Raw genomic sequence first — 23782 nt, forward strand, 5'->3', positions numbered from 1 at the left:
AATTAGCCACCAGTGTTAGACTATTAATAGCTAGCGATATCGCTAGTAAGCTGTGAAAGCTGATGCTTATTTACAAAGAGTACGTTTATCGTCACTTGATTATAAGGATTTCATTGTTTATCATAAATCTGTGGACTTATTATATATATATATATATTTTCCTTTTTAGCCAATTGCAAACAGGACAACGCAAGCATTAAGGAAAGTTGAAGAAAGCCTGTTCTCTGCATTTCCAAGAGAGTAGGCCATACCTCCACAGCCCAATGTTGTATTAGTACTAGTTACAACCCAGAATAGCCCTGAATGAATGGCCAGAATTACCCTGCTCATATTCTAACCACCCCCTTACTTGTTTCTTACTTTGTTTAATAATTATTACACAATACTATTATATCGCAGCAACGGCTCAAAGCGGCCAATGAGGCGTATAGGTGTTTATATATCTATGAGTACAACCGGTATGTGAGGTCATTGTCAGTTAGGCTATGTAAATTGGTATTCTTGATTGATTAATTATTTTCGGTTTAAATAATAATATATGTTGCTTATAAGTATTTAAATAGAATCACAGAATTATATATATATTTATTATATCTAATAAATTTGCATTAAACTTGTACCAACAAAAAGCTTTTCATATATTTGTACAGTACATAAAATTGCAAATAAATATTTGAATCATGTACTCACACACAAGTGAAAAAGAAAATTAACTCTAAAATAAAGCTTACCTCTAGCCTACAAGTTATAAATTCACAGCAAAATCAATTCAGAACAAGAAATGTAATGATCCTGAAACCTATTTGGCTATTAAATCACCAATTTATTGAGGATAATGATATTCAGGATACATCATGTAAACAAATTATGCCCAGTGCATGTACACACTCAATCAAAGACACACACATTCATTCTTGCATGATAAATGTCACATGATTGTCTGATTCTTCATTTGTCTCATTACCTTTCTACATATCTTTTACAAACAGACACACACAGCAGCAATCATGCACAGAGATTGCATATTCGTGTTAATAGTAGGTTTCTTTTTCCACCCAGCCTGGAAATGAAAGACAGAGAGAGGAAAATTAATTAACTGAATTAAAAAGATATATGCAGGAAAAAGTTCCATTCACATAGATTCAATTAGGGTTCTACAGATTCTCTGTAAAATTGCTGTATTGTTTCTTGAACCAAGTTGCCAAGGGAATATTTTTCATTTTAATTTAGTTTAACTTGATGTACTAAAATATATACAAAAACTACTAAAAACAGCAAAATTACTAAAACTTTAACTAAAAATAAAATGAAATGGAAAATGTAAAAATAAATCTAATTCAAGATATGAATAAAAACCATATATACATAAAACTATGCATATATCTCAATGCTATTAAAATAACACTGCTCAGAAATGTTCTTTGTAAAAATCAATGCTCACCTCCCGGATTCCTGCGCAGGATTAATTTACGGATCTCGTCATACACAAAGATTAGCAAACTGTACGGGAAAGCACAGAACCACCACATAATCCTGTAAAAGGAATAAGAAAATGAGAAAGGAAAAAGGTGAGGACAGGAGGAGCAAAGAACATAAGCTCTTCTAGGGAGCAGAAGTGTGTGTGTCCCTTACTTGAGTGGGTACATCCTCAGGGCAATGTCCATACCGGGGCAGTAGGACAGGAAGGCTGCCAGAGCCGTCTCAGCAAACAGTCCAAAAATGAGAATCCTATTCCTATAAGTGCACAGGTTAGAGAATAGCCTTTAACAGAGACGTATGCAAACATCACACCACACTCCTGAATGCGCTCACAAACATGCACAAACACATACTGACTTCATGCCCTGTTGGAAGACGGAGTTCCTGCGTGTCTTGCAGATGATGAGGTCGGCCCACTGCACCACCACAATGCTGGCGAAGAACGAGGTGTGACAGGTGAACTCGATGACCTTACGCTGCTCGTAAGTCTGAAACATAAATATTTAAATAGATGCATAATGAAAAACACAAATTTCAAAAATAGAGAAAATTATTCCCATATGTAATTGTAATTGTAGTTAATAAATAAATGTAAAAAACAGTCTAAAAACTTACAGTTTAAGCCTGTTAAATGTAAAAAACTATGGCTTACAAATAAAAAATTAAAATTCTGGTAAAAAGATGCCAAAATATATTTCCTTTATGTCGACTTCACATAATTTTGGAATTCACTGTATAAATCTATTTGATTTTGTACAAATTTATCAAAATTAATTCTAAATTACAATTAATCAAATAAACCTAAGTGAGTAATTCACCAGTATATTTTTAAGAAATTATTTAAAAAAAATAAGTTAATACTTTTAATCAGCAACCACGCATTGAAATGATCAAAAGTGACAGTAAAGACTTTTACATTGTTACAAAAAATTAATTCAAATAAATGCTTCTTTTGAGTTTTCTATTCATCAAAGAATGCTGAATCCTGGGGCGGAAAAGCATCACAGTTTCGACCAAAATATTAAGCAGCACAACTGTTTTCAAAATTGATAATAAGAATTGTTTTTTGAGAAGCAAATCAGTATATTAGAATTATTTCTGAAGGATCATGTGACACGGAAGACTGGAGTAATGATGGTGAATATTCAGCTTTGCATCACAGGAATAAATTACATTATAACATATATTCAAATAAAAAACAGTGATTTTAAATTGAAATAATACTTTACAGTATTACTGTTTTTACTGTATTTAAAAAAGAAATAAATGCAGCCTTGGTAAACATAAGAGACATCTTTCAAAAACATTAAAGAAATGTGTGTGCGTCTGTCTCTCTCTGTGTGTGTGTGTGTGTGTGTGTGTGTGTGTGTGAGTGTACGGTCCCATTGCTGTCCATAGGCGTCCTCCAGGTCATTAACTGCACGATCGTCCCAATCCAGTCGAATTCCCAGCAGCGTTTGAGGCAGAAAGCCGTTCTCAGCCATGATCACAAAATAGGTGAAGAATCCTCCCAGCGCCTGGATCATACCTACACACAAAAAACACAAATACAGATGCACAGATAAACACAAATATACAAACACATGTAATTGCCTTTATCCCTGCAGAGCATGAAAAGCTATTTTATTCACAATATTAATCAGAAGCATGAAGCCTATTCACGCCCCTCAGATTACTAAAGTCGTTTTTCATTGACACTTACAGTGCAAAATCTATTTCTTTGAAAAATACGTTGCATGACTGAGGATAAAAAGGTGTTTGTACTTACCACAGAAAAAAATGACACTGTCTCGTATTACACACATAAAATGAAGTAATAAGTAGTTAAAACAGTTTTTTCCCCTTTGATCTTGTCTTATCTTGCCTAGGGCACCAAGTGAACCTAGTGACCCATCAAAAAATAAGTGCATGATGCCTCGGATGATCATTTGTTTGCACAAAGAAATTCTTCACAGACTACAAAGTTTACAAGAATTAAGTTATAAAGGGCATGTGTGTGCGTTCGCTGATATCTGTGTGCAAGTGCACTTGAGGCTGACCGATCTGTCCGTAAGCCATGCTGATGAGCCTCTCATTCACCAGCTTGTCAGTTTTAGGGTTTCGTGGCTGACGCTTCATAATGTCACTCTCTGCCGACTCGTACGCTAGAGAGATCGCAGGAACCTGAGAGAGAGAGAGAGAGAATGATGATGGTGATGACAAAGATGCTAATATGTGTGTGTGTGTGTGTGTGTGTGTGTGTGTGTGTGTGAGATGGTCTGGTGTCTGGTGCCCGAGGGTTGGATCACACTTGACAGGAACTGGAAGTAAGACTGAATGCACACAAGTTTAAGTGTGTATAACACACCATGTCAGTGCCAAGGTCGATGCAGAGGATAGTGACGGTGCCCAGAGGCAGCGGCACACTGGCAATGATGAAGAGCAGGAAGGGTGTAATCTCAGGGATGTTACTGGTCAGCGTGTACGCAATCGACTTCTTCAGGTTATCAAAGATCAGACGACCTAAAACAGAGTATTTTATTTTACTGAATATTTTATATATATATATAATTTGTATTAATGTAATAAATACATTGAAAGAAGTAATTTTTTTACATTGTGTAAATCAGTCAGGCCAATACATTTAGAAATTTGAAAGAGAGAAAGCAAGGAAAAATTGCAATGCTTCATTTCTTTTGTTCTAATACTTAATATTCCTTCTCTATCTTACCCTCTTCCACCCCCGTAACAATTGAGGCAAAGTTGTCGTCCAAAAGGATCATGTCAGCAGCTTGCTTGGAGACGTCGGAGCCAGAGATTCCCATGGCAATGCCAATGTCAGCCTTCTTCAGAGCAGGGGAGTCATTCACCCCATCACCTGTCACTGCCACTATGGCACCCTGCAGCCAGAGCCAGCCAGTCAGAATCAGAGTCAAAGACCAGTCAGCCAGTCAGAATCAGAGAAAGAGCTTTCAGAATTAAAGACCAGTCAGAAAATCTAAGTCAGAGTCAAAAAGTCTTTCAGGCAGTCTGTCAGACATTAAGTGTACACTACTGTTAAAAATGTTTGGTCAGTAAGATTTTTCATGTTTTTTTAAAGAAGTCTCTTATGCTTACCAATAATGCATTTATTTGATCAAAAATACAGTAAAAACTGTCATGCTGTGCAATATTATTATCATTCAAAGTAACTGCTTTCTAGTTTAATATTTATATTTTAAAATGTTATTTTTTTCCTGTAATGACAAAGCAGAATTTTCAGCAGCCGTTACTCAAGTACAATGTCACATGATCCTTCAGAAGTCATTCCAATATGCTTATTTAGAAAAAATTTTATTATTATCCGTGTTGAAAACAGTTGTGCTGCTTAATATTTTTGTGGAAACTGTGATACATTTTTTTTCCAGGATTCTTTGGTTAATACAGAGTTTAAAAAAGCACAGCAATTGAAATATAATTTTTTTTGTGACATTAAAAATGCCTTTACTGTCAGTTTTGATTAGTTTAATGCATCCTTGCTGAGTAAAAGTATTAATTTCCTTTTTAAAATGTTGTTTAAGTTACTGGCCAATTCCCATTGTAAAATAAACAAATCATGGTTACTGTGAATAGTGCATTATGACAATGGCATCAGTAACCAAAATATAGCTTTTTTCCAACATCATGAACAAAAAAATGACATACAGCACCTTTAAGAAACACCTGCTAGAATTTATGTAAACATAATACTTCCAAAGTTCTTATATTTCAGTCTAGCTTGCATTCTGACAAATTTGTCATGTGTAGGACATCTAGTGTGTGATATTTTAATATTCACAAATACACAAACACCCACACACACACCTGTCTCTGGCAGCCCTCCACGATGATGAGTTTTTGTTGAGGTGAAGTGCGAGCAAACACAATCTCTGTGTGGTTCCTCAGAATATCATCCAGATACTCGGAGCTCATGTCCTTCAAGTCTGAACCATGAATCACACAGGCCTTAGCGTCTCTGAAACGCACACACACACACACACACACACACAGAACAGTGCCCAATTCCATTATCTGTGAAAAAGCAATAAAAGCAGATAAAAACCCCTTCAGATTTAGTTTACACACCCAGTAGTTTATGTTTATGCACCCAGACTCTCAAGCAAACACTCAAAAGAGACAGATTCGCACACACAGACCGTGAATTGACTTGGCTCAGAGGTATATTAAGTCTTTCAGCGATATCCTCCACCGTCTCGTTGCCCTCAGAGATAATGCCAACACCTTTAGCAATGGCTTTGGCGGTTATAGGATGGTCACCCGTTACCATGATAACCTGTAAAGATTTCGGTCACCTTTGACATTGGACACAAAATGCTGAACTGTAGATTAATGGATGGAGGGAACCTATAAATGGATACCTTAATGCCAGCGGAGCGGCATTTTCCTACAGCATCTGGCACTGCGGCTCGAGGCGGATCGATCATGGAGATTAAGCCCAGGAAACAGAGCTGGTTGACCGGGAAATTCACATCATCACAATCGAACTCAAACCCCCTTGGAAACTGTGAGGGAGAGAGGAAAAGGTGGCAGAACCCTGAAAGAGAGAGAGGGTAGAGAATTAAAGAAAGAAGGAAAGAAAGAGGGAAGGAAGGAAGTACTTACCCAGAACCCTCTCTCCCAGTCCGCCCAGCTCCATGTATGCTCCCTGAAATGCGTCCTTCCAGTCCTCGTCCATTGGCATTTCCTCACCGTTGATCATTATGGTACTACACCTGCATTACCAATCACCCAATAATCACAGTTATTGATTAAAAATATAATGGTTGTCAATGATGACAGATATTATTCGCAGCTATGGAATTTTGATGGATCAACAATAATTACAGCTAGTAATATGAAATAGGAATTATGATGTATCATCAATATTCACAGTCACTGATTCTTGTTTGTTTATTGCCAATAATACAGTGCTAGTTTAGTATTATTTATATACTATTATTCATTCATATTTTAAATGAGCTTCTATTTGTACAATTTTGGTTTTAATTTTAATTTGAGTTTAAGTTTTAGTAATTTTGTTATTTGCTTTTGTCATTTTTATTAGTTTTTTATGTTTAATATTTCTTTATAGCTTTAATGTATTTTTAATTCAGTTTTAGTTTTAGCTAACTTTAACTTTAATTAATTAAATCAACTTTATTTTTTAAGTTTTTCATCTAATATAAATGTAAATATTGCTTTATATACATTTTATTACAAATTGCAACAATATTTTAAGAGTTTGTTTAGTTAACAATAACAATACTGTAATAATCATATATATTAATCACAAGCATTGAATTATGATGAATAGTTAAAGCTTGTATTAATCAATTAAAAGTATGACATCTCATCATTAATCACAGCTATTGATTCATGTTATTTCTGTTCTATATATGGATTCACTGTATCAAGGTCTGGTATTGATTACCTGTCCAGAATCCGCTCTGGGGCTCCTTTCATCACCAGCAGGTGTCCAGTGGGACTGTCTTCTATCTCGTGAATAGACAGCTAAGAGAGAGAGATGGGGATTATTTATATCTCAATCGATATCTGTATGACATCAACATGATTTGTTTAAGATCTTTACAGCTCTGGCTGTGTGTTTCTTGTAGGTGTACCTGGTATTTGTTAGTTGAGTTGAATGGGATTTCTGCCACTTTTCGGTTATTGTCTCTGAGAGTCTGAACACAGCCGGACGAGAGCTCAACACACTTCAACAGAGCAGACTCTGATGCATCACCTGATGTGTCCCTCTTCAAACACACAGAAACTCACAACGTCACAAATCAAACAACAGTAGAGAACAATCCCTCATCTTAATTATGATTAATATAAATGTACACTGCTGTTCAAAAGTTTGAGGTCGGTAATATTTTTTCATATTTTTGAAAGCCTTGAAGTCTCTTAAAATAACTTTTCTATAAAAATGGAAATTTTAAAATGTAATTTATTCCTGTGATGGTGTGATAATTACTTCAAAAGCTATTATATGCTGATTTGGTGTTCAAGAAACATTTCTCATTATTATCAACGTTGACAGTTGTGCTGATAAATTTTATTTTTTGATGAATAAAAATATTCATTCCTTTAAAAAAAAAAAAAATCTAATTCTTATTGACTACAAACTCTTGAATGTCTTTGTACGTAGTGTTGTGTATTACTGTACCTTGCGCACAGGAATGTTCTCTTGTCCAGGTTTGAAGACAGCACGGTTACAAAGTCCTGCCACTCGAGACAGAGAGAACCATGTACGAGAGCTTTTATCGAAGCAACTGCCTACACACACACACAGAGTGACATAAGAAAAGAAGACATTTGGTCAAATGTGCTCAAACAGATTTACAGATGTTTGAACCCGTATGAATGAATCCTGTAAATGTTCAAAAGATATCAAAACTGCCATTTAGCAGATGCTTTTCATCCAAAGTGACCTAACATATGCTAATTACCGGGACAGTGTCCTTAGAGGATTATGGGTAAAGTGCCTTGCTTGAGGACACAATGGCCATTGTAACTCTGATCAGAAACTCTTGATACTGGAAGCTTGTACTGTGTCCAGGCATTTTTTTTCTGTCTGCACTGAAACTGAATATGCTGTGGGTTCTGACACAACCAGTCAGATCGTATTTGCAATAGATTTGTGTGATGAACAGACTGAAAATCAAGTCACTATTCACTGATAATCTCTCCCTTTAATAAGCAGTTAACCACAACAATGAGACTGATTTGGTGAGTTCAGAACCGAATTGAGACTAATTTGTGAACAAATCATTCAGCCTTGTTGTGCAAACTGAATTAACCGATTCATTGACAAGATCCGACTCAAAATAATTATTTGTTCACAAATCAAACATCATTACTCTCAGCGCTAATAAGAGTTAGGACTTCTTACAGCGATGGCGCCGCAGACGGCAGCCTCAGTGTTTGGCTCTCCAGTGTTTGTATTGTTTTTGTTAGTTTTTCCTGTTTTTTGTTTCTCAAACACGATCAGTTTTACCAGGGATGAGCTGCTGAACATTCGGCAGAACACGCCACACAATCTTCTACCGGATTTCGTTTATTCGGACGTTTTGCTGAACGTTGTAGTCGGCGGAGCTGCTGCGCTGATCAAGCGCTTCAGGACGCGCAGCCGGGGGAAGCGAGCCGGCGTGCGCGTGAAGCGCAGGAAGCGCGGATTCAGAACGCCGTTGCCCAGCATCCATATGGCGAATCTCCGCTCTCTACCCAAGAAGCGCTTTTCATTAACTGTAAGCCGTTCTATTCGCGCGGGAGTTTCACTCGTTCATTCTCGTCAGTGTCTACATTCCTCCACAAGCGCACGTGAGCTCAGCTTTACATGAACTCGCTGATCAGATCACAGGGACAGAACAACAACACCCGGACTCTGTTTTAATCATTCTCGGGGACTTTAATAAAGCAAATCTTTCCCGTGAACTGCCAAAATACAGACAGAATGTTACATGTCCCACCAGAGACAGTAATATACTGGACCATTGTTACTCCACAATAAAGGATGCATATCGCTCAGTCCCCAGAGCAGCTGTAGGACTCTCTGACCACTGCCTGGTTCATCTTATACCGACTTACAGGCATAAACTTAAATCTGCTAAACCTGTTTATTATCTGTGTGTTGTTGTTGTCTCCGTGTACTGGAAGCTTGTGACACTATAACAAATTCCTTGTATGTGCAAACATACTTGGCAATAAAGCTCTTTCTGATTCTGATTCTGATTCTGACAGGTTTTTCAGCAAATAAACAAAGACTTGGAATACAATACATGGGCTACTTTTATGATGTTTTTGTCATTATGGAGCATTATTTTAGACCTATGTGACCGAACTACTTTCACTTGATTGGTCATTCTAACCTGATTGGTCCTCGGTGGTGTCGGCCTCGTGGATCTGGTTGTCAAACCACATGTGAGCGACAGTCATCCGGTTCTGAGTCAGGGTTCCAGTTTTATCTGAGCAGATGGTGGAGGTGGAACCCAGAGTCTCCACGGCTTCTAGATTCTTCACCAGACAGTTTTTGCGAGCCATGCGCTTAGCAGTCAGAGTCAAACACACCTGAGAGAGATCGAATGGAGTGAAAGGAGAGATGACAATGTGTCATGGTCTTTCTGCTTTTTGAAAAATGCTTTTGTGGGTTTGTAAAAATCTACAGCAGAGGGAGCCTTACAAAGAGAGAAGGATAAAAAAATAAAAAGAATGAGAGAAAAAACTGCAGGACGTCTGTGTGTACTACTGTTCAAAAGCTTGGGGTCAGTAAGATTGTTTAATGTTTTGAAAGAAGTCTTTTATGCTCGCCAAGGCTGCTTTCATTTGACACAATATAAAATATTACAATGTGAAATATTGTTACAATTTAAAAGCACTGTTTTCTTTTCAAATATATTTCTCAAATGTATTTTACTGTATTTCTGTGATGGCAAACTGGATTTTCAGCAGCCATTTCTCCAGTCTTCAGAAACTATGACGCATTTTTTTCCAAGATTCTTTGATGACTAAAAAGTTCAGAAGAACAGTATTTATTTGAAAAAGAAATCTTTCGTAACACTAAAATTGTCTTTACTGTGACTTTTGATCAATTTAATGTGCCCTTGCTGAATAAAATGTACTAACCCCAAACATTTGAATCCTAGTGTATATGAATGTCACAATATGTGACCCTGGACCACAAAACTTGGGTATATCGCTTGGGTATATTTTAAGCAATAGCCAAAAAAAACATTGTAGGGTCAAAATTATCAAAATTAATAAATCATTAGGATATTAAGTAACGATCATGTTCCATGAAGATATTTTGTAAATGTCCTACCATAAATATATCAAAACGTAATTTTTTATTAGTAATATGCATTGCTAAGAACTTAATTTGGACAACTTTAAAGGTGATTTTCTCAATATTTTGATTTTTTTTTTGCATCCTCAGATTCCAGATTCTCCTAACATATCCTATCTTAACAAACCATACCTCAATGGAAAGCTTATTTATTCAGCTTTCAGATGATATATAAATCTCAATTTCAAAAAATTGACCCTTATGACTGGTTTTGTGGTCCAGGGTCTCATATGTGTTTGTATGAGTGTCTCACCGTGACAGTAGCTAGCAGGCCCTCAGGAACATTGGCAACAATGATACCGATGAGGAAGATGACGGCCTCCAACCAGCTGTAGCCCAGAATGATGGACAGGATGAAAAAGGACATGCCCAGGAAGATGGCTACACCTGTGATGATGTGAATGAAGTGCTCGATCTCCATGTTGATGGGTGTCTGACCCACTTCCAGACTGGATGCCAAAGACGCAATTCGGCCCATCACTGTACGATCACCTGTAGAGATCACTATGCCATGGGCTGTACCTGCACATACACAAAAATCAACCAATTAATGTGTGAAAGTAAGAAAAAAGACGGTCAAATAAATGAACGAATGAATGCATAAAAAGGAATGAATTAATGAGCGAGCTAAAGAACAAATAATTGAGCATTTGAATGAATGAACAACTGAACAATCAAATACGCTAATTATTATGCTTGAATGAATAAAGTCATGAATGAAGGACTGACCTTCCACACAGTTGGTGGAGAAGAAGCCAATGTTTCTGGTCTCCAGGGGGTTTTCATGAGTCAACTCTGGAGAACGAGTCTGAGGCTCTGACTCTCCGGTGAGAGATGAGTTATCCACCTGAGAAAGACAGACTGGATGTACAGTATTTCTGATCTCAGGCTTCTTACTAAGACTATAGGTTGATAAACAAAGCTGATCTCAGATGTGAGATCTTTCTCTTAACATCTGTCTACATAACTCGCACTCTCTCTACCTTGCAGCCACTGGAGGAGATGATCCGAAGGTCTGCTGGGATTCTGTCTCCACCCTTGATCTCCACCAGGTCTCCCTGAACCACCTCTTCTGCATTTATCTGAAACTTCTCTCCCTCGCGAATCACCAGAGCTTGCTGAAAGAAATAAAGTCCATTCCAAAGTTCCTCAAACAAGACGATGAAGAAAAGTTATTTAGGGAGAGGCCTGTAACAGTGAACATGTCAGAACAGAGTTTGTAATATGCAACCTATACTCTACGAAAGAAACACATTCATGTATATCTGTTTGAGTGTGTATATTTATAGATGATAAACTGCTTTACCATGGAGCCATTTTTGGTTATTCAACCATACAGATTTTTTTTTTTTAAATGTCATGCTTTCTTTAATGTTACCATGTATACTGCATTTAATTTTAAAGTAACTTTAAAATGACCCTTAATTTAATTTAATTTAATAATTTAATTTAAGTTAATTTTTATTTTACCCTTTATACTTTATTTAATTTTAAAGTTACTTTAAAATGACAGTATTTAATTTAATTTAATTATACTTAATAAATTAATTTAGCAAAAGTCTAGTCCCTGTCTTTTATATTGCTCTTTATTTCTTTACTTTACTTCACCATATTTATTTTCTGTATTGTGAATTTCTGTATTGTATAAACTGTTGCAACACTGTACCCAGCATGCCAACAAAGATAATTCTGAGAGAGGGGGGTGGCGGGATGACGTGGTTTCTTTCATAAGTTAAGAAGGATTTGCATACATTTATATAAATCATACATTGGATTTATGTAAATCATATAAAATATTGCTCATAATGGTTTCCGTTTGGGATTTTGTATTATTTACATTTACATTTATTCATTTAGCAAACACTTTTATCCAAAGCAATCCACTGCTGTTATCAAACGCATGCCAACAAAGATAATTCTGAGAGAGGGGGGTGGCGGGATGACATGTGGTTTCTTTCATAAGTTAAGAAGGATTTACATACATTTATATAAATCATACATTGGATTTATGTAAATCATATAAAATATTGCTCATAATGGTTTCCGTTTGGGATTTTGTATTATTTACATTTACATTTATTCATTTAGCAAACACTTTTATCCAAAGCAATCCACTGCTGTTATCAAACTGACCTGAGGCACCATGTTTTTGAATGAGTCCATGATCCGGGAGCTTTTGGCTTCTTGATAATATGAGAAGCAGCCGGTTATGATGACCACAGCAGACAGAACCACACCCAGATACAGCTGCAGTAAACCAGAGAGAGAGAAACACAAGTCAAGGGTCAGGGGGTTCAAAACTACTCACATTTTTTTTTTGGCTGATAAGGTTTAAGCCAAGACTCCACCACTCTTTTTTACATCTGTAAATATGATATAGATAAAACAACAACAACTGGTGTACAAGTAGTGCACAAGATATATGCTGTTTACATCTTGCAGTTTGTTTAATTTATGCCGTCTTAAGGCTGAAATGCATCTGGCAATTTTAGTGACCAATGTTCAAAACCATCTCAGTCATTGCAAAGGTTTCTCATGGAAGCCCACCAGCCACCACAAAAGTTTCCATATTTTAACCATTTTTTCATGAAAAACATGACAAAAGAATAGCACTGTCAGACCATTTAAACATACACACACTGTCAGTTTAGAATGGGTAACATGCAAAAATGGTGTAAAGGAGCAAACACAGTTAAATGATCCTTAACTTCACATTTTAATTTATCACTGACCCTAAACTGTCCCACAAGCAGCTGGGAGCTCAGTCCACAGACTGGGACTCATTCATCATACTGTATATGGGACAGCAGAGCTAAAAGAAATGTATCCACCTCAGTTGCCAACAACGTGTGCAGCAGGTTTGAATTCCCCTCTGGTGGAGTGAGACCAATTTAACCCATCATTTTTGTGATTTCCTCTTTTAATCGGCTTAAATACGGATTTTAGAAAACTTGGCGATTTGTAAAAAGGAACTTGCACAGGTATTATTTAAATATTAGAGACATATGAGTACTTTTAGGCCTACTACTTTTATGAATTATATTGTATGAATGACTAATTTGTGTTACCAGCATCTCCTTATAATGAGGGATGTTTCAGATTTGAGCAATGAGCAAGTGGAACTTTTAAATAGGAAACTAGAGATTTGCAAAAAGGAACTTGCTATTAGTTAAATGCTAGAGAGAAATATATAGGTACTTTCACTAATTATTATGAATTATATTATTTTGTATGAATGACTATGATTTGTGTCAACAGCCTCTCAAGCTTTTCATAATGAAGCTTGTTTCAGATTTGCTCAGTAAGCAAGTGGGATTCTTAAATATTAATTCCTTCACAGCTAGATGAAGAATTGTTTTTAAATGCACAAAGCTACACTATAGCACACATCACATACAACAAGCTCAAATAACATTTTGACTCTAAAACAGGATCCAGACAGATTTAACCCTGTGTCTCTTTTATAAGCACCAAAAGTCAGTGTGTCTGGAACAGGCCACAGCTCTCACAACAACATACAGTCTTACTAGCTGCTTAATAAGCCCTCTCATTCTCATGGCCGGATAGTAAGTGCACTCACATTGTCATTGACAGGCTCATCCTCAGTGGCCGCTTGAATACCGTAGGCAAAAAAGCAGAGGATGGCACCGATCCAGAGCAGGATGGAGAATCCTCCAAACAGCTGCTTACAGAACTTCACCCACTCTGGTGTGGTGGGCGGTGGGGTCAGCGCATTTGGACCATCGCGGGCCAGAATTTCTAGCGCTCTCTTATGAGTCAGACCCTGGTGGGATGGAGACAAAGTTACTCAAGATTTCCTGTAGCAACTCTGAAGACATCCTTGCTAATACATATAGCTTGACCCAGTTTAAAGTGGTTTACTGATCTAAGGTGGTCGCCAGGATGGTGGTTTTAGAAGGGTTTTGGGCACTCAGCAGGACAGGATTAGAGACCAGGCCAGCCTTTTCCAAAAGCATAGCAAGCCTATAAGGTGACTAGAGACCAGCGGTTTCAGCTATCTATTTAGGCTTACCATGTTTTAAACAGGAAAACAATGTGTGGATACCAGCTGCATAAGCTAAGACAAGCTTAAACCAGTAAACTAAGCTGCAGCAAAAAGTTACAAAATATCACAAAATAGCTAAAAAAAATTATATTTATTTAGCTAAAACTGTTTTTTCCCCCATCAACTAATATCATTAAATGATATATATTCCAAAGCCTTGTTTAGTTGGCCGTGGGTGTGCTGCTTGAATGTGCAGGTGGGTAAAATGTCATCACGATTTGAAAAATATCCAATTCATTATTGCAAATGTCGAGGGTGAAAGTTAAGATGACTCACTCTGGCAAGGTCAACTCCATAACGAGTACTGAGCTCATCTAGAGACAGCTTATGATCATCCTGTAGAAACACACATAAGAACACCAGATATAATGCAACACTTCATGTTTGTCAATTAACTTGGACCATCAAAACATATCACATTTTTTAGAGACAATTTCATTGTTTGATTTCTAATTATCATCTCTTACACTCTCATACCTGCAGGCTCACACACACTCTCTCTCTCTTTTTTCATGTACACTTATGCACAGACACAAAATAAAAACTTCTTACCAGTGCCACCTCTTTCTTCAGCTCATCTAAATTTTTCTCTTTCATCTTTCTCTTTCCTCCCGTTGGAGCAGCCTCAGAGCTGCTTTCATGTCCATACTGAGAGAGAGAGAATAATACCCAGAGAATAACATTTTATTACTCAGATGTTGCTCCTTCATAGCTTATGAGACTTCTCAGTTTTATATATATATGTATATATATATATACTTTTCCTATTTTTGATTAATGATATATACATATATATATATGTATACATATTGCTATCTAGGGGAAACAAGTGCACACTAGTAATAAGTGAATTCAGTTGAGATTTTTCTTTCCTAAAGGTATTTACATCATGTTTGCACATATTTGTTAATTAGTCAGCTGAATATTTATAACTGAATAGTAATTTTTCACCTGAACTCTAGCTCCGTACTTTAACGAACACCATAATATTAACTCAGTCAGTCTTTAAAACTACATACGACAAGCTATGTGAAACTATGGCAGATCATTGACAGTGTTATCAAACACTGAGAGTGCTTGAACATATTGGTTCATGTGAAGTAGTGTACTTTGTGCTTGTCTTTGGCAGGAAATGTGTGCTGTGTGCTGACACACTAGGAACAGGGTGTCATGGAAATCACCTGGTCCTGTCACTCTTACTCAGCTGTGACTGTATGTGTGTGTGTCTGATACGTGTACAGACAGAACAGCATGTGGAGCAGAGAGAAGATCATTCATTACCCCTTAAATCAGACCTGAATTAATTCACATTAATACCAATCAAACATAAGCCAGCCTGATCTATCACACCTCTCAGCCTCAATATGAGCATATAGACAGCATCACATCAGTAAAATCATTTTCAGATAATCAAACACACGTCAGATGTCGCAAACCGACACCAACTTATTATTTCACAAACATTATAAATTAGATGCAGCTTCCACTGTGAATCTCTAAATTAAGGAATGTTCAGGTCATATTTTCCCATCCCAGAATTAAACATCAATTTAAATTAAACCTATTTTAGCATTTATTTTTTCATTGTGATATTTTTATGTAATTTATAAGCCTTATTACTCCTTCCTCAAATCACAGTAGCTTTCATTCTCATTACACCAATGTAAAAAATGTTTTAATGTTAGACAACATGATAAAGCAGACATCATGCCGATTTTATTTTTTTAATCCATTTTTTTTGTACTATGTAATATGAATATGATTTTTTTACATTATAACGATAGTAAGAATTAAATAATTTTAATGGTTTAAAAACATTATTTATTTTCTTAAATGCAAATTCTAATTACATTTTTGTTCTTTCAGTTCTTGTTCAATTTTTTCTTTCAATCACCCAAACATTTCTTTGTGAGTTTCACCTTCCATCTCCTTTCTGTCACATCTCCCACACAAACATATTCCTACATAATCATGCTGTATTCATAAGAAAGGTTGTGATACTAAACCAATACATTATTTAAGGGTGCACAACACTCATAACAATCTGTGAGAGAAAGAAAGTCGGCAAGAGAAAATGATAGACAGAATAATAGATGAAGCACCACAGGAAGACACACTCACCCCTTTTCCCATGTTTGTTGATTAATGAACTGATGCCCAGATTTCTCCCACTCTCCCCTCACACGTGTGGAAGACACTGGTGGCTTTTTTTGGAGGTAACATACCCCTTCTCCACCTAATAACACACACACACACACACACGCACACAGCCTGCTCTCTCCCCCCATTTGTGCCTCAGGGTAACCCGAAGCTCACTTCCCACCCCCTGCCCTTAAAAACATACAGACACACACACAACCTTCATGCCCATGGCTCTGTATACCTGCACCTGCTACCACTTTCCCCCTCTTTCTCTCTCCCTTACACACACTTTTATCATCATAATTTATTTTATGCTTGTTAGAAGGGCAGAGGAAGCGAGATATGGGCTGAATTCAGTGTTGGGAAGGTTACTTTGGAAATGTAATAGGTTACAGATTACAAGTTACCCTATTTAGAATGTAATAAGTAGTGTAACTATTTCAATTACTTTATTGCAGTAATGTAACTGATTACATTTGATTACGTTTTAATTACTTTTCTAATTTTTTCGACTGTTAGTCATTTTCAAACATTAAAACCAGGCAGGGTTAACCTTACTACAGTGCTCAACACCACAACCCCAATTCCAGAAAAGTTGGGAAGTTTTGTAAAATGCAATAAAATCAAGAATCTGTGATTTGTTAATTCTCTTTAACTTTTATTTAATTTGGAAAAGATTTCCAAAGTTTTCACTGACCACCTTATTGTTTTTTTGTGAATATAAACAAATGTTGATTTTGATGGCTGCAACACACTCCAAAAAAGTTGGGACAGAGGCAAAGTGTCAAACAAATCAAAAACACATTTCCCAATGCAAAATCACAAATAATTTAGGTATTTCACCAACTACCATTCATAATATTGTGGAAAGATTCAGGGAATCCAGAGAAATCTCAGTCTGTGTAGGGCAAGGCAGGAAATCTCTGAATGTGTGTGAGCCGTCATGAGCCGTGTTAAATATAGCCACATGGGCTCAGGAGCACTTCGGAAAAAAACCCTGTCACTTAACACAGTCTGCCGCTGCATCAATAAATGCAACTTGAATCTCTGTTACTCAAGGAGAAAACTATACATCAATTCGATGCAGTAATGCTGCCGGGTTCTCTGGGCCTGAGCTCATCTCAGATGTTCATCACATCTCATCAAAGAAATGTTTGCTGTGGTCAAATGAGTCCACATTTCAACTGGTTTCTGAGAAAAATGGACATCGAGTTCTTAGTCCCAAAGACCAAAGGGACCATCCAGACTTTTACCAGCGACAGATGCAAACGTCTGTCATGGTATGGGGTGCAGCAGAGCAAATGGCATGGGTTACTGGAATATGTGCAACCATTGATATGGAGGCATACATTGTAATTGTACAGAGACATATACTGCCATCAAGATGTTGTCTTTCATGGGAAGTCCATGGTTATTAGAACAAGACAATGCCAGGGTTCAGTCTGCATGTGCTACAACAGTGTGGTTTCGTAGACACAGAGGGAATGTGCTAGATCAGTCCAGATCTGGCTCCTATTGAAAATGTATGGCCCATCATGAAAAGGAGAATCAGACAACGATGATCACAGACTGCTGAGCATCTGACGTCTTGTATCAAGCGAGATTGGACAAAAATTTTGCTTGCAAAACTTTAACAATTAGTATCCTCAATTCCAAAACAATTAAACACTGTAATTAAAAAGAAAGTTGATACGACATAATGACAAACATGCTTATGTCCCAACTTTTTTGGAGTGTGAATAAAATAAAATTAAGTTGGCCAGTGAAAACATTGGAATTTTTTTCTTTGTACTATAGTCAATTAAATAAAGGTTAAATTAAATGAACAAATAACATATTCTTGGTTTCATGACATTTCACAAAACAGCCCAACTTTTCTGGAATTGTGGTTCATCATTCTCCATTATTTCATCATTTGAATTAAGATTATAATAATTTTATTTTAAAGCACAGCCACCACAAAATAAGACTTACTTTGAGATCAATCTGAGGTTAAATACAGATTTAAAATCATAACAAGAAAAATAGTTTAATAGATGCTGTTTTTGAAATCAAATCTTTGCAGAGCTATGACAGGAAACGCTGGAATCTAACAATGCCTTGGAAAAAAAAAACAGTTCATCTTAAAAAATAAAGCATATACATAAACCCAAATAGGAAATAAAACAGTTATCGAATAAGCATGTGTCCTATTCTCTGTACTAAACTCCTGAGATATTGGTGTCTCATATTTTAATCAATTAAATCTGTACGTGTGTGCGTGTGTGTGTGTGTGTGTGTGAAAAATTCAGATGTAACCCCCTTCGTAATTGTTAACATTTTCATAAGTAACCATAATTTAATTATACATTTTTTTCTCAGTAACTGTAACTGATTACAATTACATTTATTTTGTAATTAAATTATGATTATGATTTAGCTTGAGGATTTCTTTACCATCTAAATCAAGCCTTGAGAATGTGGGAACTACAACTCTGCAATCAACATCTCTGCCAGATCCATTAAGAACTGGACCGGAGAGAGCAGCTGCTCTCCTGACCCCACTGTGCCCGCAGCGATACTCAGCTGACGCAAAAGTCAGTGATAAATCACATGAACTTCACATGCTACACTATTCATTGTCTCTATGGAGGACATATTTCACTTTTTCCATTTTTTTCTTTTCTTTTTCTTTTCAGGCTAATGTTATCAAACTAGTCTAAACTTACCAGAGGCAGTCTGTGTGCTCTGGTTATAGCATATTATGTACGTATATAAAATGTATATAGTTTACTGTCTCTTGAACAATTGACACTAAACTGGTTGATAACATCAGGCTACTACAGACAAAGCAAGCCTAGGCCTATATATACATATTCACTATAATTATGGAATATTAATCTGTAATCTTAATTCTATAATTTTAAATTAAAATTCATTGATGTGTGAAGCTGTTACCCCATGTTTTTCTCGCAACAAAGAAATTTATTAACTATTTTATGTTGATGTTTACTTAATTTTGTAAGTTTATTGCTTTCAATTAACAATCTCTGCACACCTGACGACAATTGATAGGTGCGTAGGAATCAGAGACCACAAAGATCAAAACTCAAGGAAAAAGAAAACAATTCCCGCACAATGTCAATAGTGCAAAAGTATCAAAAAGGTTTAATTACAACGTTTCGGTCGTATGACCTTCATCAGGTATCTTCCTACCCAACAAATACCTGATGAAGGTCATGCGACCGAAACATTGTAATTAAACCTTTTTGATACTTTTGCACTATTGATAGTGTGCGGGAATTTTCTTTTTCCGTAAGTTTATTGCTTGAAAAATCACAAATAAGGTTAAGGTTAAACAAGGTTAAGCATGTCCTTAGGTCTACTGACAATTTGTTGACAGCTAAAATGCATAATTTTCTTTTACGTTTCACGCCCTCTTTTGCACCATAATCATGAAATGTGCATCGGTTTTAATTCTAGACCAAATAAGAAACCTTTCAACTGCATTTTCAAACATTTTACTATCCATAAATGTTAGATTCAGAGCGTAGCCTATATATATTCACCTGGTAACTCACGCGCTAGCAAACAGAAGCAGCCTTCGCCAGAGGTAGTAACCATAGCAACAAGAAGCACTAGACATGTATCATTTGCTACATTTAAACTATATTTTATAGAGTTATTCACTCATCTGCATCATTGATGGTTATTCAGGTCATTCTTTCAGTCCACACAAAAACACACAAGGGATCTGATTTTTTTTATTGACATTTTTCTGAAATCATTTCAACTTGAGATTTTTCTTTTTACAAGACATTTTACAGAAAACCAAAGTTAGCTAGGTCAATAGTGCAAAAGTATCAAAAAGGTTTAATTACAACGTTTCGGTCGTATGACCTTCATCAGGTATCTTCCTACCCAACAAATACCTGATGAAGGTCATGCGACCGAAACATTGTAATTAAACCTTTTTGATACTTTTGCACTATTGATAGTGTGCGGGAATTTTCTTTTTCCGTAAGTTTATTGCTTGAAAAATCACAAATAAGGTTAAGGTTAAACAAGGTTAAGCATGTCCTTAGGTCTACTGACAATTTGTTGACAGCTAAAATGCATAATTTTCTTTTACGTTTCACGCCCTCTTTTGCACCATAATCATGAAATGTGCATCGGTTTTAATTCTACACTAAATAAGAAACCTTTCAACTGCATTTTCAAACATTTTACTATCCATAAACATTAGATTCAGAGCGTAGCCTATATATATTCACCTGGTAACTCACGCGCTAGCAAACAGAAGCAGCCTTCGCCAGAGGTAGTAACCATAGCAACAAGAAGCACTAGACATGTATCATTTGCTACATTTAAACTATATTTTATAGAGTTATTCACTCATCTGCATCATTGATGGTTATTCAGGTCATTCTTTCAGTCCACACAAAAACACACAAGGGATCTGATTTTTTTTATTGACATTTTTCTGAAATCATTTCAACTTGAGATTTTTCTTTTTACAAGACATTTTACAGAAAACCAAAGTTAGCTAGGTTAAAGATAAAATAAAAGTAAAAAATAATTAGACTTTTTAATGGAGTTTGAAGAGAGAACGGTTACCTAGACTTGTACCAATACAGGTGCACAATACATACAACATGGGAATTGCCCGATATTTAAACACAGTTTAATGGCAGGTACCATGTGGCTGCTTGACATTTACTTTGAGATGCATAAAAAGCATCTGTCTGTAGGCTAACAAACATATTTCCCACAAGCCCTCACAATTCTATAGCTTTTCCTGGCATTCCCAATGAGAGCCCCTCTCTGGTTTGGGGCAGACATGCATAGATATGAAGACTTGAACAGAAAAACATATCCTGTGAGACTGAGATGTTTATTGTACTTTGGCTCGACTTTTCACCTGAATATGAGTTCAGTCCAAGTCTTCATCTCAGTATTTCATAATTTATTTCTCTCTCAAAAACTTCCAAAATCTTTTCTGCCCTCATTGCATCACTTCCCATAGCCTTAGCACGCCAACACCCTGATGGTAAACACTGTTATGAAGAAACAACCACATGAATTCTGCCATGTCAATCAAATGAAAGTGCAGAAATATTATTAAACATCATTAAACTCTATTACATTTCTGCATCCAACACACAAACAGTCCCAGGGTGCTGCTGCACAGCTTGTCACTACTAACGATGACGTGACGAACGTTGCTACAATGTTGTTTTTATGTCGTTTTGTTCCCTAAACACATTGACAGGTTACAGACACGTCATCAGACTAAAAACATACACATGCAAAGGTGTGAAAAACACGCATCTATCGTAGTCAGCAGAGAGCTAGCTAAATGAACTTACACTTTTTGCATTGACGTCTTTGCGACAGTATGGCCGAATTAAAACGTTTTCTCCTGTGGGCAGCAGGGGGCAGGAGAGAGCACTGGGGTTTTCTTACCAGCAGAAACAGGGGATGAGAAGAGGTGGTGGTGGATGAGCATTCATAATAGTTAGAGGAGGATTAGAGAGAGCTGAAGTTAAACTCGGGATGGAGCGATGTGCCTAACTAATGATATGTGTGGAGATGGTCGGGGAAAAAGTGCAACCATAGGAGCCGGCTCTCATTGGACAGTTGAACAGAAGAGAGACAGATAGTTCTCCAGTTACAAGTGAGTGTTAAAATAATCAGCTGTTTGTCAGACAACAGCTTATGCGGACAGACATGAGAATTTGACTTAGAGTATCAAGTAACTCTCACAGCGTGTGTTTGAGTGTCTCTGCCAACAGTATCGACGTCATTTTGGGTATTTCAGTCACTGCAGTCAGAGCAAAAACACATTACAACTCTAAGTCAGATTTGAATTTCTGTCACAAACCTATTGGGATAGCACTTAAAATTGCTTGATGGGACACATGAGATGACGCCATGAGTGTTAGTGTGTGTTGGATGAAATATGAACAAATTTTATGTGACTAATGAAATTTTAACTGTGAGGAACTGTGTGTGTGTGTGTGTGATTCCATGACTAAAAAAATCTTAGCTCTCAGTAAAAGAAGGGTGGGGAGGAAGGCTACTTTAGGGGGCCAGCCTACAGGAAGTGATGTAATAGCACCAATATATCAGATGACAAGAATGGTGAAAGTATAAATGTAAAAGTAGAAAAAAGACAAAAAGGTGTCAGAAATGGTATAAGGAAGAGAGATTAGAGAATAGGAAGACCAAAGACAGACAAAAACAGAGCGACAGGCAGTAAAACAGAGAAAAACAGAAAGAGAGGGAGGGAATGAGAAAAAAAGACAGTTAATATAAAGTTTCCGAAATCATTTTTTAACAAAAGTACAAAGTGTGAAAAGTGTGCAGCTCAGATTGTGTTCTTGTATAAGATTGCATGTGTGTGCAGAGAGAGAGAGAGAGAGAGAGAGAGAGAGAGAGAGAGAGAGATGGCAGAGCTTTCTGTCACTTAACAAGAGGAAATCTTCACCATTCTGCCATGATTACAGCTCTCACAAACTGTCAGTGTGCGTGTAATGGACGGCCCTCAGCTCTGGGTTTTGTTGTGAATGTGTGATTTAAAATTTATTTTTAATTTTTTCTTATGACTGTGTCCTAACCAGGTGCAACACGACAACTTTCAGGCGACAAGTAATTTGTCTGACCTCCCTGAAAACAAAAACTGAGCGCATTTTCACAGAACAGATGTACAATATACGACTAGAATGGGGTTCAAAAGTCCACTCTGAAAATATGGGACTTGATCTCATTTAAACCTGGAGAAATCCCAGAAGGGTTTAGGATTTATATATAAGGACTTAAAATGCTGCACTATTTGTAGTTTAATGAAAAAGAAACATTGTACACGTGAATTCCTTTGTACAGTAAAATGTTCTTGCTTCCACTTAAGTTCAAGATGCAGTTTGGATCATCTCAAATCATGCTGGAAAACACGATCATCAAGTAGTTCAAGCAGCTCGAATGCTGCTGTTATTAAAGCAAAAGAGGGACAAATCAAATACAACAGATTCCAAAATTCATATAAATTTTTTCAATTCAATTTTTAATCACATTTTCATGATTATATAATTTTTTAAAAATTATTAAAATGGAACATTTTTTGAATAGAAGCTATTTAGAATTTTTAACCTGAACATAAATACAAAAACCAAAGCAACACAATTTATATATTATAATTATTAAATATCTGGTCACAGCTGCAACAAAATTCATAGAGATTGCGTTTGTTGCTTGTAGTTTGTAGCTTTATTGTG

At 36.5% G+C, this 23782-nt stretch overlaps 1 protein-coding gene and 1 long non-coding RNA gene across 2 annotated transcripts; one reads left to right on the top strand and one right to left on the bottom strand.

Annotated features, from left to right (window-relative positions):
* Positions 1 to 687: 687 nt before the first annotated feature.
* Positions 688 to 16616, bottom strand: LOC107692876 (sodium/potassium-transporting ATPase subunit alpha-2). Its single transcript, XM_016492081.1, has 24 exons — positions 16509 to 16616; positions 14940 to 15035; positions 14664 to 14723; positions 13902 to 14105; positions 12455 to 12568; positions 11305 to 11439; positions 11051 to 11168; positions 10575 to 10843; positions 9348 to 9546; positions 7646 to 7755; positions 7098 to 7232; positions 6908 to 6987; positions 6100 to 6209; positions 5856 to 6031; positions 5634 to 5770; positions 5302 to 5452; positions 4190 to 4358; positions 3827 to 3981; positions 3519 to 3642; positions 2862 to 3007; positions 1837 to 1967; positions 1633 to 1734; positions 1442 to 1533; positions 688 to 1060 (listed from the first exon to the last, which is right to left on the bottom strand). The coding sequence occupies exons 1-24, from the start codon at positions 16518 to 16520 to the stop codon at positions 1032 to 1034; spliced, it is 3054 nt and encodes a 1017-aa protein (XP_016347567.1). The 5' UTR covers positions 16521 to 16616; the 3' UTR covers positions 688 to 1031.
* Positions 16617 to 20264: 3648 nt separating this feature from the next.
* LOC107692907 (uncharacterized) lies at positions 20265 to 21238 on the top strand. Its single transcript, XR_001634688.1, has 2 exons — positions 20265 to 20353; positions 21059 to 21238. It is a non-coding gene; the product is annotated as an uncharacterized LOC107692907 (long non-coding RNA).
* Positions 21239 to 23782: the final 2544 nt, after the last annotated feature.

The sequence above is a fragment of the Sinocyclocheilus anshuiensis genome, unplaced genomic scaffold (assembly GCF_001515605.1).
Source record: "Sinocyclocheilus anshuiensis isolate Anshui unplaced genomic scaffold, SAMN03320099.WGS_v1.1 scaffold1155, whole genome shotgun sequence".
NCBI classification, from domain to species: Eukaryota; Metazoa; Chordata; class Actinopteri; order Cypriniformes; family Cyprinidae; genus Sinocyclocheilus; species Sinocyclocheilus anshuiensis.

Excerpts from the sequence above, each read along its gene's own strand:
- LOC107692876 (XM_016492081.1), bottom strand. Across the intron at positions 11,440-12,454 it reads TCAAAAACATGGTGCCTCAG|CAAGCTCTGGTGATTCGCGA; the intron begins GTCAGTTTGATA and ends TATTTCTTTCAG. Across the intron at positions 1,534-1,632 it reads CTGAGGATGTACCCACTCAA|GATTATGTGGTGGTTCTGTG; the intron begins GTAAGGGACACA and ends TTCCTTTTACAG.